This window comes from Castor canadensis, chromosome 9, assembly GCF_047511655.1.
Source record: "Castor canadensis chromosome 9, mCasCan1.hap1v2, whole genome shotgun sequence".
Lineage (NCBI taxonomy): Eukaryota > Metazoa > Chordata > Mammalia > Rodentia > Castoridae > Castor > Castor canadensis.
Genome location: NC_133394.1, coordinates 56,248,878 through 56,264,866, shown reverse-complemented (window position 1 = coordinate 56,264,866; position 15,989 = coordinate 56,248,878). Strand labels below are relative to the sequence as shown.

General features: G+C 34.5%; 1 protein-coding gene across 14 annotated transcripts in view; it reads left to right on the top strand.

The window, feature by feature from the left end:
- Bltp1 (bridge-like lipid transfer protein family member 1) overlaps positions 1-15,989 on the top strand; it is a 230,242-nt gene that overhangs the window by 167,795 nt on the left and 46,458 nt on the right. For 10 of the 14 annotated variants that reach the window (XM_074041667.1, XM_074041672.1, XM_074041671.1 and 7 more), the window contains 6 exons: positions 7,884-8,095; positions 9,138-9,336; positions 11,681-11,740; positions 13,958-14,184; positions 14,885-15,085; positions 15,276-15,406. In XM_074041667.1, coding sequence (XP_073897768.1) covers positions 7,884-8,095; positions 9,138-9,336; positions 11,681-11,740; positions 13,958-14,184; positions 14,885-15,085; positions 15,276-15,406 — 1,030 coding nt within the window. The remainder of the gene's footprint in view (positions 1-7,883; positions 8,096-9,137; positions 9,337-11,680; positions 11,741-13,957; positions 14,185-14,884; positions 15,086-15,275; positions 15,407-15,989) is intronic. The other 4 variants (XM_074041678.1, XM_074041677.1, XM_074041675.1 and 1 more) reach the window with 3 other exon arrangements.

Below are 15,989 nucleotides of genomic sequence, written 5' to 3'. Positions count from 1 at the left end.
ACAGTTCTACTTTTAGTTTTTTAAGGAATCTCCATATTGCTTTCCATAATGGTTATGCTAATTTACATTCCCCCCCAACCCTCCCCCCCAAGGGTTTCTATTTTGCTGCATCCTTGCCAACATTTGTTGTTGTGTTCTTAAAAGTAGCCATTCTAACTGGCGTGACATGAAATCTTCGTGTACTTTAGATTTGCATTTCTTTTATGGCCAGGGGAGGACTTCTTTATGTGTTTATTAGCTATATGTATCTCTTCTTTTAAAAATTCCCTATTTATTCATGTGCCCATTTCTTCATTGGGACGGTGATTCTTTGGGGGTTTAGATTTTTTAGTTCCTTACGGATTCTGGATATTAATCCTTTATCAGATGAATACCTCACAAAAATTTTCTGTCATCCTATGGGCAGTCTCCTAAATCTAGTGACTGTTTCTTTTGTAGTGCAGAAGCTTTTTATTTGATGCAGTCCATTTGTCCATCCTTTTCTCTTATTTGGGAAGCCATTGGAGCTCTTTTAAGGAAGTCATTGTCTATGCCTATATGGGATCCATTGTATTTTCTCCTACTTCCTGTAGTTTTTCAATGTTTTAGGCCTTATATTAAGGTCCTTAATCCACTTTGAGTTGATGTTTGTATAGGGTAAGACATCGATCTTGGTTCAGTTTTCTGCATAAACATACCCAGTTTTCCTAGCAATATTTGTTGTAGAGCTGTCTTTTTTCCATCTTTATTTTGGCTGCCTTTGTTGAAAACCAGGTGGGCATAGCTGTATGGATTTATCTCTGGGTTTACTGTTCCATTGATCTTCATTTCTATTTTTGTGTTAGTACCATGCTGTTTTTATTGCTATGGCTCTGTAGTATAGTATGAAGTCAGGAATTGTGATACCTCTATCATTCCTCTTTTTGCTCAGTATTGCCTTGGCTATGTGAGGTCTTTTGTGCCTTCATATGAATTCAGGGTTGATTTTTCAAATTCTGTGATAAATGTCATTGGGCTTTTCATTTGAAATCCATTGAATATGTAGATTGCTTTTGGTAATAGCCATTTTTACAATATTAATTCTACTGATCCACCAGTATGGGAGGTCTTTCCATCTTGTCTTCTTTGACTTCATTCTTCAGTGGTTTATAGTTTTCATAATAGATATTTTTCACATCCCTTGTTATGTTTATTCCCAGATATTTTATTTTTTGAAGCTATTTGTAAATGGAATTATTTTCATATATTCTTTCTCAGTCTGTTTATTGTTGGTATACAGGAAGGCTACTGATTTTGATAATTGATTTTGTATCCTATTGCTTTGCTGAAGGTATTTATTATGTCTAGGAGTTTTCTGGTTAAGTGTTTAGGGTCTTTTAGGTATAAAATCATGTCTTCTGCAAATAGGGATAGTTTGACTTCTTCCTGTACTGTTTAAATTCCTTTTATTTCTTGTCTTACTGCTGTTGCTAGGAATTCCAGGACCATGTTGAATAAGAATGGAAAGTAGATATTTTGTCTCTTTTTGTGACTTTTGAGCTAATGGTTTTAATTTTTCCCCATTTAGTATGATGGTGGCTATGGGTTTGTTGTATATAATGTTTACTATGCTGAGGAACATTACTTTTCTTCCTAGTGTAATCACAGCTTTCATCATGAAAGCATGCTGAATTTTTTTGAAGGCCTCTTCTGCATGTGTTGAGATCATGTAGTTTTGTTTTTGCTTCTTACATATGCTGTATTACATTTAATGATTTGTGTATGTTGAGCCATCCCTACATCCCTGGGATAAAACCAAACTTGATCATGAAGTATGATTTTTTTGATACGTTGCTGAACTCTGACAGTATTTTATTGAGAATTTTAGCATTCAGGTTCATTAAAGAGCTATATTGTAATTCTCATTATTTGCTGTGTCCTTGTCTAGTTCTGGGATTAGTATTATTCATAGCATGAATTTTCCTGTCTATTTCATGGAAAAGATTGAGGAGTGCTGGTATTAGTTCTTCTTTAAAGGTCTAGTAGAATTTAGCAGTGAATCCCTCAGGTCCTAGACTTTTCATTTTTTGGGAGACTCTTTATTACTGCTTCAATTTCATTGCTTGTTATAGATCTATTTAGGTGATTTATTTTTTTCTTGGTTCAATATTGTTTGTTCATATGTGTCTAGAAACTTGTCCATCTCTCCTTGATTTTCCAATTTATTTGAATATAAGTTTTCAAAGTAATCTCTAATGGTTTCCTGAATTTTCCTTGGTGGTGTTGCGATCTCCCTTTTTTGTTTCTTAAAATTGGGTCTTTTCCCTCCTCATTTTAGTCAGATTTGCTAGAGTTTTATCAATCTTAGTTATCTTTTCAAAGAACTAGCTTTTTGTTTTCTTGATTTTTTTATATGGGTTTTTTTGGTCTTTATTTCATTGATTTTTGGCCCTTATTTTTATGAGTTCTCTCCTTCCACTAGTTTTGTGTTTAGGTTATACTTGTTTTTCTAGGAGTTTGAGATGCAGCATTAGGTTGTTTATTTCAAACGTTTTGTCTTTAATATATGTATTCCTGGCTATAAACTTTCCCCTTAGCATTGCCTTTGCTGTGTCCAATAATTTCTGGTAGGTTGTACTTTCATTTTCATTAAATTTCAGGAACTTTTTGATTTCCTCCCTCATTTCTTCAGTGACCCACTAATGATGTAGCAATGTATTATTGTTCAGTCTCCAGGTGTTTGAGTATTTTCTGTTTTCTTTTTGAGTTCTAATTTTATTTTGTGGTCAGACATTATACAGAGGATTATTTCAGGTTTTTTGTATTTGTTAATACTTGCTTTGTGATGTAAACATATGATCTATTTCGGAGAAATTCCATGGGCTGCTGAGAAGAATGTATATTATTGCTGTTGCAGCATTGAATACTCTGTAGACATTTGTCAGGTCCAGTTGATCTGTGGTGTCATTCAGTTCTAAAGTTTTTTTTTTTTTTTTTACAAATTTTTGACAGGATGACTTATCTGTTGGTGATAGAGGAGTATTGATTTGAATATTCACACTATCACTGTGTTGGGGTCTTTCTGTGTTTTTATGTCCAGTAGTGTATATTTAATGAAGTTGGGTGCATGAGATTTGGGCCTGTTGAAGTTAACAGTTGTTATTTCCTTTTGATGTATTTCTCCTTTGTTAGTATTTAGTGGCTTTCTTTGTCAATTCTTACTAAGTAGGCTTGAAGTCTAATTTATCTGATAAAAGTAATGCTACTTCTGCCTGTTTTCAGGGGCCATTAGCTTAGTAAACATTTTTCTACTGTTTTACCCTAATCCAGTTGTTTCAGTCTCTAAGGTGGGTTACTTGTAAACATAAAATCGTTGGATCTTCCTTTTTAATCCTGTTTGCCAATGGGCATCTTTTGATGGGGGTGTTGAGGCCGTTGTTTTTAGTTTTAATATTGAGAGGTATGTAGTGATTCCCTTCGTTTAGTTGTTTTCATATAAGGGTTTGTGTGTTTGCAATCAATTCTGTGCTACTCTTACCAGCTGTTCTCTTGAGTTTATAATTCCCATCTTTTCATGGCTACTTTTATTTTCCTCTTCTGTGTGTAAAATTCCTTTCAGAATCTTTTGTAGTGGTTGTTTAGTAGTCATGTATTGTTTTAGTTCTGTTATCATGAAAGGTTTTATTCCTCCTTCAATTTTGAATGATAGCTTTGTTGGGTAGAATATCTAGGATTGAAATTGTATTCTTTCATTGCTCAGAATACCTTGCTCCATGCCCTTCTTGCTTTTAAGGTTTCCATTGAAAAATCTACTATTTTGATGGGTTTCCCCTTACACGTTACTAATTTTCTCTGTTACAGCCTTCATCATTCTTTCTTTGTTCTCTGTGTTAATTGTTTTATCTAGAATATGCCATGAAGAGGTTCTATCAGGTTTGTTTAGTGTCCTAGAGAATTCCTGTAGCTGGATGGGCATCTCTTTCTTGAGATTAGGGAAGTTTTCTGCTATTGTTTTGTTGATTATCTTTCCTGTACCTTTGACTTGTACCTCTTTTCCTTCTTCGATGCCCACAATTCATAGTTTTGGTCTTTTGATGGAGTAGCAGGGTTCTTGTGTATTCTTTTCACAACTCTTCAGTCTTTTCTCTAAGTATTCCTTTGTTTTTCTTTAATACCTGTTTTGTATTCAAGTCCTGAAATTCTGTCTTCTTTGTGTTCCAGTCTGCAAGAATGGCTTTTAGCTGTATTTTTAAATTTGACTTAAGGAACTTAATGTTCCCAGGGTTTCTGTTTGGTTCTTTTCTTTCTTTCTTTCTTTCTTTCTTTTTTTTTTTTTTTGATATTTTTCCTTGTCTTTGTTAAGCTTCTATTTTACATCTTGTATTGCCTTTTTTATTTTATTTAATTTCTTCCTTTCTTCTTTTTTTATAATTTCCTTCGTTTTGTTCCAAAGTTTGTTTAAATCCTCTTTGAACTCATTTGTTTTTTTCTGTGTCTTTCTCAGTTTTTTATCTGTGCACTCCTGGGATTCATTGATCTGTTTTTGTATGTCTTCTTTAAGCTCATTAAAAGTCCTTATACTTCTTCTGACCTCAACAACTGATGATTCATCCCCTTCACTGTCTACCAAATCCTCTATTGTGTGATTAATAATCTTTTGAAGAGTCATTTTTTTTCTACCTCCTTTTGTTCCCCATGTGTCTATTTTGAGATTTGCTCATCTGTTGTTGATTAGTTGGTTAGGAGTTTTAATTACCTGTTTTCTTTCCCTTAACTCAATTTCTGTTCTCTGGCTAGTTTAGTTGTTAGCTAGGTTGCTGTCACATTTTTGTTTATTGACCTGGAGGTATAATTCAGTACTAACAAATTCATGGATTCAATGCCAAATTAGTTACTTAAATAATAGAAAAAAACTTGGCAATATTATCTACAAACAGTGGGTATTAGGGAAATAACAATTGTTTGTATAAAAAATTGATATTTAGATAATTAAAGTGATTAGTGATAGAAGAGGAGACAGGATCGGGGATTGGGCAAGGGGTAGAGGAGCTATGGGCTGTTGGGGCTAATGTGTGTGAGGTTGTTGAGGTTGAGGGTGTTATTGTCAATGATTGTACTGGGATAGAAAGGATGGGAGTATGTGTAAAGGTGGTGTAGTAAACTACTGGGTGAGTGGTTTGTGTGGAGGAGAAAGAAACAATGGGAGTAAAAGGAGGGGTAGGAAAGGAAGATAAGGGGAGGGAAGGAAGAAAAAGAAGAGTAGAAAGAGGAAATAAAGTCAGGAGAAAAAGGGATGTGAAATAAGAGAAGGCTAAGCAAATTAAAATTTCAACCTAATATAAAAGTAAAAAAAAATTTAAATAATATGTATATGTATTTATTGTCCACATTTTCTCCTTGTTATGGAGAAGAGTAGCTTTCCTGTGAGTTCAAATGGGCGCTTCCCTCCAATTTCTTATCTGGGTGCTGCCCCACCTTAGGGTTGACATGCTGGTCTGGGTGGTATTTGGTGCTGCCTCTCTCTACCAGACATGTCTGGGGAGTTTCCATGTAGGATGATTAAGCCCAAGCTCTTCTTCTTGGGTGTGTGTATGGGGTGGGGTGGAGTTAGGGTTAGCTTGTTTGCATAAGTGGGTTCTCTGAAGTTGTCACATGAGGATCTGATGTATGAATAGTCGCCAGCTCCTCCTGCCTGCTAGGCAAGCTTGGAAGCTGGAATCAAGCTGTTTGGTGAACATTCTTGTCTGGAAAGGCTGTTAGTTTCAACTTGCTACCTGTTTCTCCAGGGTGGTTGAATGTGTTTATTTTCCCCAGGCTGTGCAGGCTGGGTCATCCTCTCCCACACAGGTTAGATTAATTCAGCACTTTATAACATAGTGGACTTTACCACCCCTCCTCCACCAAGCAGTGCTGTTATTTTCTTTCCATCTAATAGGCCAACAGCTTTGTTCATGAGGGGTGCAATCTCCCTGGAAGCTGTGCTGGACCATGTGGTTTCCTCCAGACCAGGTGGTGTGGCAGGCTCCCCTAAAAGGGTTGTAGTTTCTCTCATGGTATCAGGAGTCAGCAGGCCTGGTTATAGGCAAGTGGCATCAGAGATTCAGTGTCCGCGAATTTGGTGGGTCGAGGACAACCAAGATTGTTTCAGAACTTGTCCTGCAATTCTCTGCGTTGTGTTTTTGCTGGTTGGAGAAAGGAAAAATGAACAAAAACAAAGGAGAAACCGCTGTCTGACTGGCACAGCAGCCAGCAGTTGCAGCTCCCAGGCTCTGGAGCTGTTTTGTGCCATAAAAATCTAATTTAAAGGTTAGTCATTGTACTTTAGTTTGCCTGTGAATTGATAGTATCTTATTTGGTGGAGAAGTCAGGTTCCCTAGCCCTTGCTACCATGAATTTGAAAGTTTTTTTCACACTTGTGAAAGCTCAGAGTTTAGGGGTCTATCGACTATCCACCATTTTGGTCTCTCCCTAACTTTAGGATTTGGAAATGCTTAGATAATGCTCAATATGAATCAACTCTAGCTCACCAGTGTAAATGTTTGACAGCAAAATGTTTCTTAAATCTGAATTGTTAGCATCCAAATCCAAATTCTTGCATATTTTCTTTAGTTTGAAGTCATTTTACCTATCAAAGTTATTTTAGTTCCTACATGGATAAATAGGAGTGTCTGAATTTTCATTTGAATATTAAGGTTTTTTGGGAGGATAATCTATCCCTTTGTCATTTGGGCACAGGTTTATTTATTTATTCTATGAATATTTGTTGTGTAATGTCTAGAAGTAGAAATGGACAATAGGATTTCTGCCCTTGAGGAACCTAGTCCAGTAGGAAGGTTGTCAAAGTAAACTACAAAATGGAGTTTGATATGTACATTTTGGGAGCTGAGGGAGTCTGTAACTTTCTGTGCTTCTTAAAGGAGAAGCAAATTCTTCAGATTCAACTTTGTGTTAGGAGTTTACTAAAGAGGCAAGGAATGGAGCATCTGTTACTTACTTTTGTATCCCAGGGCCTAGAAGAGTCCTGGCATATAGTAAGAACTAAGTAGACATTTGCCAAATGAGAGCAAATATGGAAAAGTGAGCACAGTGATCTAAGAAAATTATAGAAGCAGCTTTGAGTAAAGAAAGTAATAGAAAGGAACGCTGAACAGGTAAATAGAATAAAATTAATATTGACTGGGTAAATATGTTTATATTATATTTTAGAAGCAATGAGAAGCCAATTTTGAAACTATTTAAGATTGCAGTAGGTAACAGCCTGAGTCTTGTGATATGTTTATAAGATAATTGTCCTTTTGACCGCACTGCATTTTATTTTGCTAAATCCTGTGTACATGGTTTTCTCTCATTTTACCAATCTATCATCAGCTTTGACTCACTCCTTAAAGTACTTTCTACATTTGGTAGATTCTTAATTTTCCTCCTACTTCTCTGGCCCCTCCATCTTTATCATCTTTTTAGGCTTCTCTTATATACTGCCACAAAATGAGTTTTCCTTAAGGTTTCTTTCTTGTTAAAAAACTCAGATGTCTGTCATCTTTCTGTGTCAGTCAGATCCTTTCAATGTACATTTATAACATTATGTAATTCTCATTTTTAGAGAAAATTTTAAAAATTAGTAACTTTAAGCTCTACCCACAAAGTCAACTACATTTCTGTTTGCATTCATTATTCCATATAATAGGCATATACAAACACTGAATGAATGAAACAGACTTTTCATTTTTCTGCTACCTTTTTACAGTTGCCTACTTTCTGTTTAATTGTTTTATTTGTTGACTGTATCCTCTTACTTTCAATTCTTATGCTATAGTTTTAGAGAGTAAGTTTTAGATTTTTTGTAGCTGTTGAGGATCACTTATCATAGTAAATCATTTGCATCATTGATTTTAATTTTCTGTCTGCCTTCCCTTCACTCTCAAAAGCTGTGCTGTTTTGGCTAAATTATAAGGCTGCTTATGATAATTGGAATGAACAACGGATGGCTTTACATAAGGATATTCATATGGCTACAAAGGAAGTAGTAGATATGTTACCTGGTATTCAGCAAACATCAGCTCAGGCTTTTGGGACTCTTTTCCTCCAGCTGACTGTGAATGATCTGGGAATTTGCCTACCTATCACAAATACTGCACAGGTACAAAAAATTGAGTCATATTCCTTTAATTTCAGGATTACAAACAATGTACTTCTCTTAACTATTTCTGTGATTATACAGTATTATACATTCTTCAGAATAGTTTCTAACTTGAATCTAGTAGCTAACAATCATTAAACTCCTTTAGCCATTACTCTTCTATAATCTGAATTGCATGAGAATTCTCTGAAGCACTAGGGTATGTTTTATAATAGTGTAAGGTTTACACTCATTTGATAACTCTTAACTTTACCCTTATAAGTAACCTTAGTATTTAGAATCTTTATATTTTATAGCAAAGAAAATCTTCAATTAGACTTGTTTATAAAATGAACACAGAAGAGTGGTATTGATTAATCTCATCTCTAATGTCAAAATGCTTCTGAGGCTGAGAATTTCAAAATGCTTGTAGACTGTAATAAATATTAATGTTAATGAATGTAATAAAACATCTATGTTATGTGTGTACATAGACTTGTAAGAATGTTCTCTTCATAATTTAAGTTCAATTCTAGGATTACATATGTACATGCATATGTTTATGAGTGAGAAAATGCTATAAACACCCATCTGACCAAGAAATAATAGTTACAAAAATGAAATATAAAGGTCTATATTTTTACTGGTATAATTTACATTAAATAATCTGTGGCCAGTTGTTGAATGAATTTATATTTTGGAATTCTGTTTAATAAGACAATGTTAATTTTATTCTTGAAGGTGGACAACATTGGTATGTTGGTCTCTCAGGAATTGAAATATAGTACTTTTTTTAATGGCATGGTGGACAGAGCTTAGGAAGGCCAGAGACACTAGGGGTGGTTGTCATAGTGAGCGTCCTTCCCAAGACTAAAACAGAAACCTTGCAAGTAACAAAAAAATGCATATAACAGATTTTCAAAAGCTATCTTTCTAAGCTGCTTCATAATGAGGATTTCTAGGCTTAAACCTCTCTAAATTTTCATTCTTATTAATCTGTGAAAGATTCTTAAATTTATAAAACAAAGTCAACTTTTGTCTTCTTTCTACTTTAATTTTGCAGTCTAATCACACTGGAGACCTTGATACTGGCTCTGCTCTAGTATTAACCATTGAAAGTACTCTCATCACTGCTTGTTCTTCAGAATCTCTAGTTAGCAAAGGGCACTTCAAAAATTTTTGTATCCGTTTCGCTGATGGCTTTGAGACATCGTGGGATGACTGGAAACCAGAAATTCGTGGGGATCTAGTAATGAATGCTTGTGAGTATCTTATTTTCTAATTGAGGTTTAGAATTTTAAAAAATAAAAACTCTCCATTTTAAAAAGGAAAGCATGTTCAAGTATAGGAATGCTGTTAGATTTTGTGAAATAAGGCCTATTCATAGTTAAAAGTAACAAAACATATTTTGAAAAACTACAGCTTTCAGTAGTTTGGGTAAGTACACCAATCAGACATTCTTTTTCAGTGTTCTGCTATACTGTTTGAAGCTTTGCTCACTCCTTCTGTTTCCTGTAATGGTCCATGAATGACCAGATAAACCATTTTTGTTCCATAGGGATCTGGAATGTAAGTAATAAATGTGTAAGACCGAATTCATAAAATATACATGTTGTCAATTTCCAGGTCTAGGAGTTCCAGCCTTAATTAGTATTGACGTGAATAAATCCACATGTCCAAATTTATGTGAATTCCTCAAATTTCATAATATTCAAGATTGAGTATAACTAAAGTTGTGTTAAATGCAATTTTAAAATTAAAAGGATTCATTTAATGTTTTAAATATTGTGGTAGAGTTAGTCAAATGCTGTTACTTTTTATGATGCAGAAAAATTATACTTCAGTAATTAAAAGATTGTGAACTGAATTCCTCAGCTGATCTTGTAAGTCAAATAATATGTTTTAGAATGTAGTATGCTATCATTTATACAGTTTTTCCCCTTTCTGAAAAAATGGGTATAACTTACAACTTTGTAAGGCAAAAATTAATTTAAGCCTACTAATTTTATAGAGGTGATATCTTTGCCATCCTTGTATTAAGTAAAATAAATATATAAAATAAATATAAAGACGATTGGAAGAAAATAAAATGTACAATTGCCTTAACAACTTCTTTTAGGGAATGGGAAAATGCATAAGCAATATGAAATAAAAAATATGCCTCAGACTCAGAGTCAAAATTGTATTGAAAAAATGAATAAATTATAATTCAGCACCTCAGTATACATTTTCTTCAACAATTTACAATGTAACATGCTGATCATTGTTATAATCAGAATAATTTATTTTGAGTATTAAATTATTTGCTTTTGTAATCCACCATTGTTTGAATTTGTTAGGAGAATGTCAGAGGTAGTTGAGCAGAGTTGTTGTTTCTAAGAATTTTAAATGACAAAATAGACAAATTAGTCTACTACTTTTTAACTTTTTTTAATTAGGAAGTATACTTAGATGTAACCTTCATTTAATGTCTCAGGGAAAAAAGAAATGTTCAAATTTGAAGGGTTTTCTTTTCATTTAGCATTCTTAAATTTGAAAGGCTAATTTGTTCTCATTTGTAACCACATTTATCAAGGGATATTGAGTGAATACTTTACCATAAAGCAATATCTATTTTTTATTTAGTCTAGAATTGGAATGTCAGATACCAGTACTGTATGGCTTTAAAATATAATTTAGATTTTTAAATTATTGGCAATCTCATTTTTAAAAGGTACATAATAGAAATTGGTACTTGATAACAAATCCTTATTCACAAACTAAATTGTAGTATGTCTAAGTCGGAACAAATTTAAGTGAGAAAACACCAAAGTACCTAGAACAGGAAAGGCAAGCCCAATTTTAATTAACATTTTAATACCAATTTAGAATTCAGAGGAAGTTTTAAAAGGACATTTTTATCTAAGATCATACACTGTCAAGTTTAGATTGATACTTAATTTCTGTTAAGTATTACTAGGATAGGCCTTAATTCTATCTTAAAATACTGTTTTATTTAAAAGTTATTTCAAGGACAATATGTCCTATACTATTTGAAATTGTTGACGTTAATTAATCTCTTTTGTGAAACTTATCAGGTGAAAGCTACGTGGTATTAAAATGTTTTGTATTTAGAATTAGATGTGTTCTTGGGCTAGATCAATGGTCTTGATATTCACATCAGCTGGTAGCCATTTTTTTCCCCATACAACACTCCTTGTCAAAGAGAAGATAAAATCAACGGATGATGTTGCTGACCCAATGTAGCAGTTCCTAATTGTCAAAAATACATTTTTTTATTTGCATTCTCCGAATACCATTCATTTAAAATGATACAAATTGTCTTAGCATCCTCCCTAGAGTTTCAGAGGTGACCCGTTGTTGTGACTCCAATAATGAATCACAAGCACAACTTGAAGCTAACACTGTAGGCCAATTGTGAAAATCATAGAATAAAATACTCTGAGATAAGGGACAGATTTTAGGAGTTCTTAAGGTAGCCCTTTTACTCCATAAATTAGGGACTGACACCTAGAGAGGCTAGTAAGTCTATTTATGTTAATTATCTTTGGGTGAAAAATTTGAGTACCCTGTTTAATGAAAAGTGCGGATGTCATTTTTATTTAGGTGTAGTTCCAGATGGCACATATGAAGTATGTTCGAGGACTACAGGACAAGCAGCTGCTGGTACGTTTCACATTTGGTATGAATTTTGCTATATGTCCGGTAGAATTCTGCTTTCTTTTTAATATAAAGTAATGCTGGTATTCACTAATTATTTTAAAAACTCTATTGTAATAGTAGCATATTGGTATGTATTTAAATCATTAATTAGACGTACTATGTACAGGTGTATTGCAAAATGTTTGGGAAAGACTAAGATGATTAAGATATACTTTGGAGCAAGGCACTACTGGGGCTTGAACTCAGGCCCTAGTGCTAGATAGGAAGGCACTCTATTACGGGAGTAGTATGGGCCAGCCCATTGAGAGAGTCTCACTTTATGCCTGCATTGACCTTAACTGTGACCTTCCTATTGTGCTTTCCCAAGTAACTGGGATAATAGGGATAGGTCACTGCTTCCAGCCATTAGTCAAGATGGAGTCTCAGGAACTTTTTTTGTCCAGGTTGACCTTGAACCTCCATCCTGATCTCTACCTTCCCAGTAGCTAAGATTATACACTTGAGCTACTGTCCCTCAACTAAATATGATATATGATATACTTTTTCCCATTCATACATTTGAATTATGGTTTTGTGGTTAAGGTACATGAAGACGAATTACATTGGAGAAAATAAAATATGTTATTTTAAAATATAATAAAATATATTAAAATCCCATTTGCTATTGAAATGTAGAAGATGCAAAAACTATTTTCAAATATGGGAGGAACTGGGATCAGAGAAAGCTTCCTGAAAGAATGAAAACTTCAGCAGGGACTCAAAGAATGTATCATATTCCTTCAGCAAAAACTGAGAGGCATGGGCCAGAGAAAATTGAGGGAGAGAGAATAAATAACAGATGTGATGCTAAAGCACAGAGTTGTTCAGATTGGCTGAAACAGAGGTAAAAAGTCATAAATGCCAAAGTAAGGTGTTCAGACCTGATTTGATGAGAAGTGGGAGGCCATTCAATGTTTTTGAGCATAAAATCAAATGGTGGCACTTTCAAAGAAACACTTTTAAGGATTAGAGAGGAGTAAAACAAGGTAGGAGATAACTATGGAGGGAAACACATGTCTTAACTGAGGGGATAGTAAAATGTAAATTTTTATTATTTCTCATGTTCTAGAATTGGGCAAGGTGACCTAAAGGGCTCTGTTGAGAGTGGCAGAAGTATATTGATGTTTAGTGGACTTCCTTTCTCTCTTCACTGTTCCCTCTTATCCACCCCAATCTTAGCTTCATTGTTCATTCAAGTAACTTCTCACAAATAACACCAAGGCCTACAGTTGCTATTGACAGAGAACTGGAAAAAAAGAAGACATTTCCAGCAGCACTGCTGGAAGGAAAAAGTAGTGACCGAATCAAACATGTATTTTGGGAGAGGTCACATGCCTTTCCCGGACTATTGGTTTATGAGTGACAATAATCCATTCAAACTAGCCTCACCGAAGGTGGGACGTCACCAAAGGTTATTTGCACATTACCATTACACTTCAGAATGCTATCTCAGGAAAGAAGGAACCAGGTCAATTCAAGGGGCCTCAGGAACTACTGGTATCAAGATCCCAGCTTTCACCAGCACTCTTCAGCTCTTGTTTGTGCTTTTCTCTGGGTGCCTCTATGACGTAATTAATTCTGGCTAATGAGCTATGGTTATGGTAATTCCCATTATAACCATGGGAAGGTAGATTGATGAGAAGGAATCTGTAGTTCTCAGGATAAGAAGGGTGCTATACATAGGAAACCGTAGATGTACACTATACACATGGAAATCAAGCACATAACCTAATGTTTGTGACAGATCTTGCTCTGAAGATATTAGTTATTGTATGTAGTCCTCATATATTTTATCATTTAAATGTAGCAATGCTTAAATTCATGTACTTCAGACTTTTAAAGAATGCTACCTCTTTTTTCATTTTTTAAAAATTTTTATCATTGATAATATAAGGGAATTGTGTTGTTTCATTTTAAAAAAATTTATCATTGATAATACAAGGAAGTTGTGTTGTGTGGTCAGTGTATCTTCCCTTGCCTCCTTCCCTTTTCCTCCTCATTTCAATCAGTGTTTGTTACATTTCATTATAATATCTTTATATGTATACATGTAATATACTTCAAACTTCTTCACTTCCCATTACCCTTTCTTATCCCTCTGCCAAATGTTTCCATACCACCCCAGTGTACTTCTCTTTTACGTTCATGTCCTGCAAAAATGCCACTTCTTTATTTAAACAGAAAGTAGTAGTGCTGGAACCTGGACACTCAATGTATTGTGGAAAATGTGTGGGATTGATGTTCACATGGATCCTAATATTGGCAAAAGGCTTAATGCTCTGGGCAATACCCTTACAACACTGACAGGAGAGGAGGACATAGATGATATTGCTGACCTAAATTCAGTGAACATAGCTGACCTGTCAGATGAGGATGAAGTTGATACTATGTCTCCTACTATCCATACTGTAAGTAGATTCATTGCCAGTGTTTTTCAGCACTGGATTTTACCCTGAGATAGAAATATAATTAATTCAGTGCTGTTTTGTATATTACAGTTGTTTTTTGGGATGAAGGGAGGGGAATAATCGTTCCTTGGGTCTTCATTTCATAATATTGTCTTTTAATTTGAGTTCTGTGTTTCATAATGTCCTTGCGTGTATGTAATACAATTAATGCTAAGTGGAGTGCCGGTGAATCTATAGATAGAAAGTAGATTGATGGATGCCTAGGGGAGGAGGATGGGAATTACAGTAGGAAGGGAAATGAGCGACTGATAATAGAGAATGGGTTTCTTTTTGGGTGTTGAACATGTTTCTAACTAAGAGTGTGATGATTGTACAATGTTGTGAGTTGTGAATATACTGTAAACCCTTGGAATGTATGTTTTGTAAATGGGTGAATTGTAGATTATGTGAATTATATCTTAATAACAGTGTTTACAAATGAGTCTTTAAAAAGCAACAAATACATAATGCATATTGAAAGTACGTATTTCCATGTGTACTATATATTTTATAGTATCAAGTTGTTAGTCAAAAATAAGGCTATATTCTGCTTTCATTCTGATAATGAGTTTTGAAAATTATTTTAAACATTTTTTTGAATTGTACCATGAAAGTTTTGTTCTTAGAAATTTTTCAGTTAATATTGCTGCTTAATATTTAGAGCTCAGATGGAAGTTCAGTAAGTGGAGATGGCCACAAACTCACCTTTGGGCAGCGACTTGTAAATCACCTACTAGGCCTGACACCCCAACATCAGCGCTATTCTGTTCCTGCAGAGTATCTGTGTGACTCAGAGATATGGGTCTCCCCTCAGCCTAGCCAGTCCCATTTGAAAGCATGCAGAGCACACTCATGGGGAAATGTAGGTAGCAACTAAATAAATTCCTTATGAAAATGAAGGGATTTGAATCAGTGGAGAATTCTAATCATCTTACTCAGCATAGATGACTTTGATTTTGCATGCTGTCTTTGATTTTAGGTGTCAGTATGGTGGTACAGATTTTTTATGTGAACTGATAGTGGTATTGACAGATATGCTTTTCATTTTTCAGGAAGCTGTAGAGTATCGAAGACAAGGAGCATCTTCTAGCCAGTCAGGAGAACTTAGAGGAAGAAAAATTGTGAAGCGTTTAGTAGATATCAGAGAATTGAATGAACAGGCCAAAGTAATTGATGACCTTAAGTATGTATAATGATTTTTAATTTAATACAGTGTTCTCTAGTAATAGAATCATAGGAAGCTAAATATGGAGGAATGTGGATCTAGAGTTTATCAGTGAGGTTAGCAATGTCCAAAGAAGTAATTGCCTGAGATCATAAGTTTGTTAGTGATAGAGTTAGGCCTGAAATCCTAGTCTATTGCCCTTCACACCCCTCATCTCTGAGCAGTTCATGGCTGACTTTATATCACATATACATCTTTCCATATGTATATATGCTTATATACTTCTTCACATGCATATCTAAGTGTATTAGTAGTTAACTAACAATATTTCTTGAATGGAATTTTTTAGCAGAGAAAAAAAAATTTAAGTATCTATTTTAAGTATGATACATGTCATCTCAATTTAATCCTCACAACACTTCTGTGAGTTGAGATGACATTATCTGCATTTATTGAAAAGTAAAATGGCTGACAGTAAAGAATTGAAATTCGAACTTTTGTGCACCTGAATCCAAATTTCTGTTTTATTTCCCCCTTACCTGTCTGTATTGGCAGTTCTCTAAAACTAAAACAGGGGATGGAGATAGTAGGTGGTGGTCAT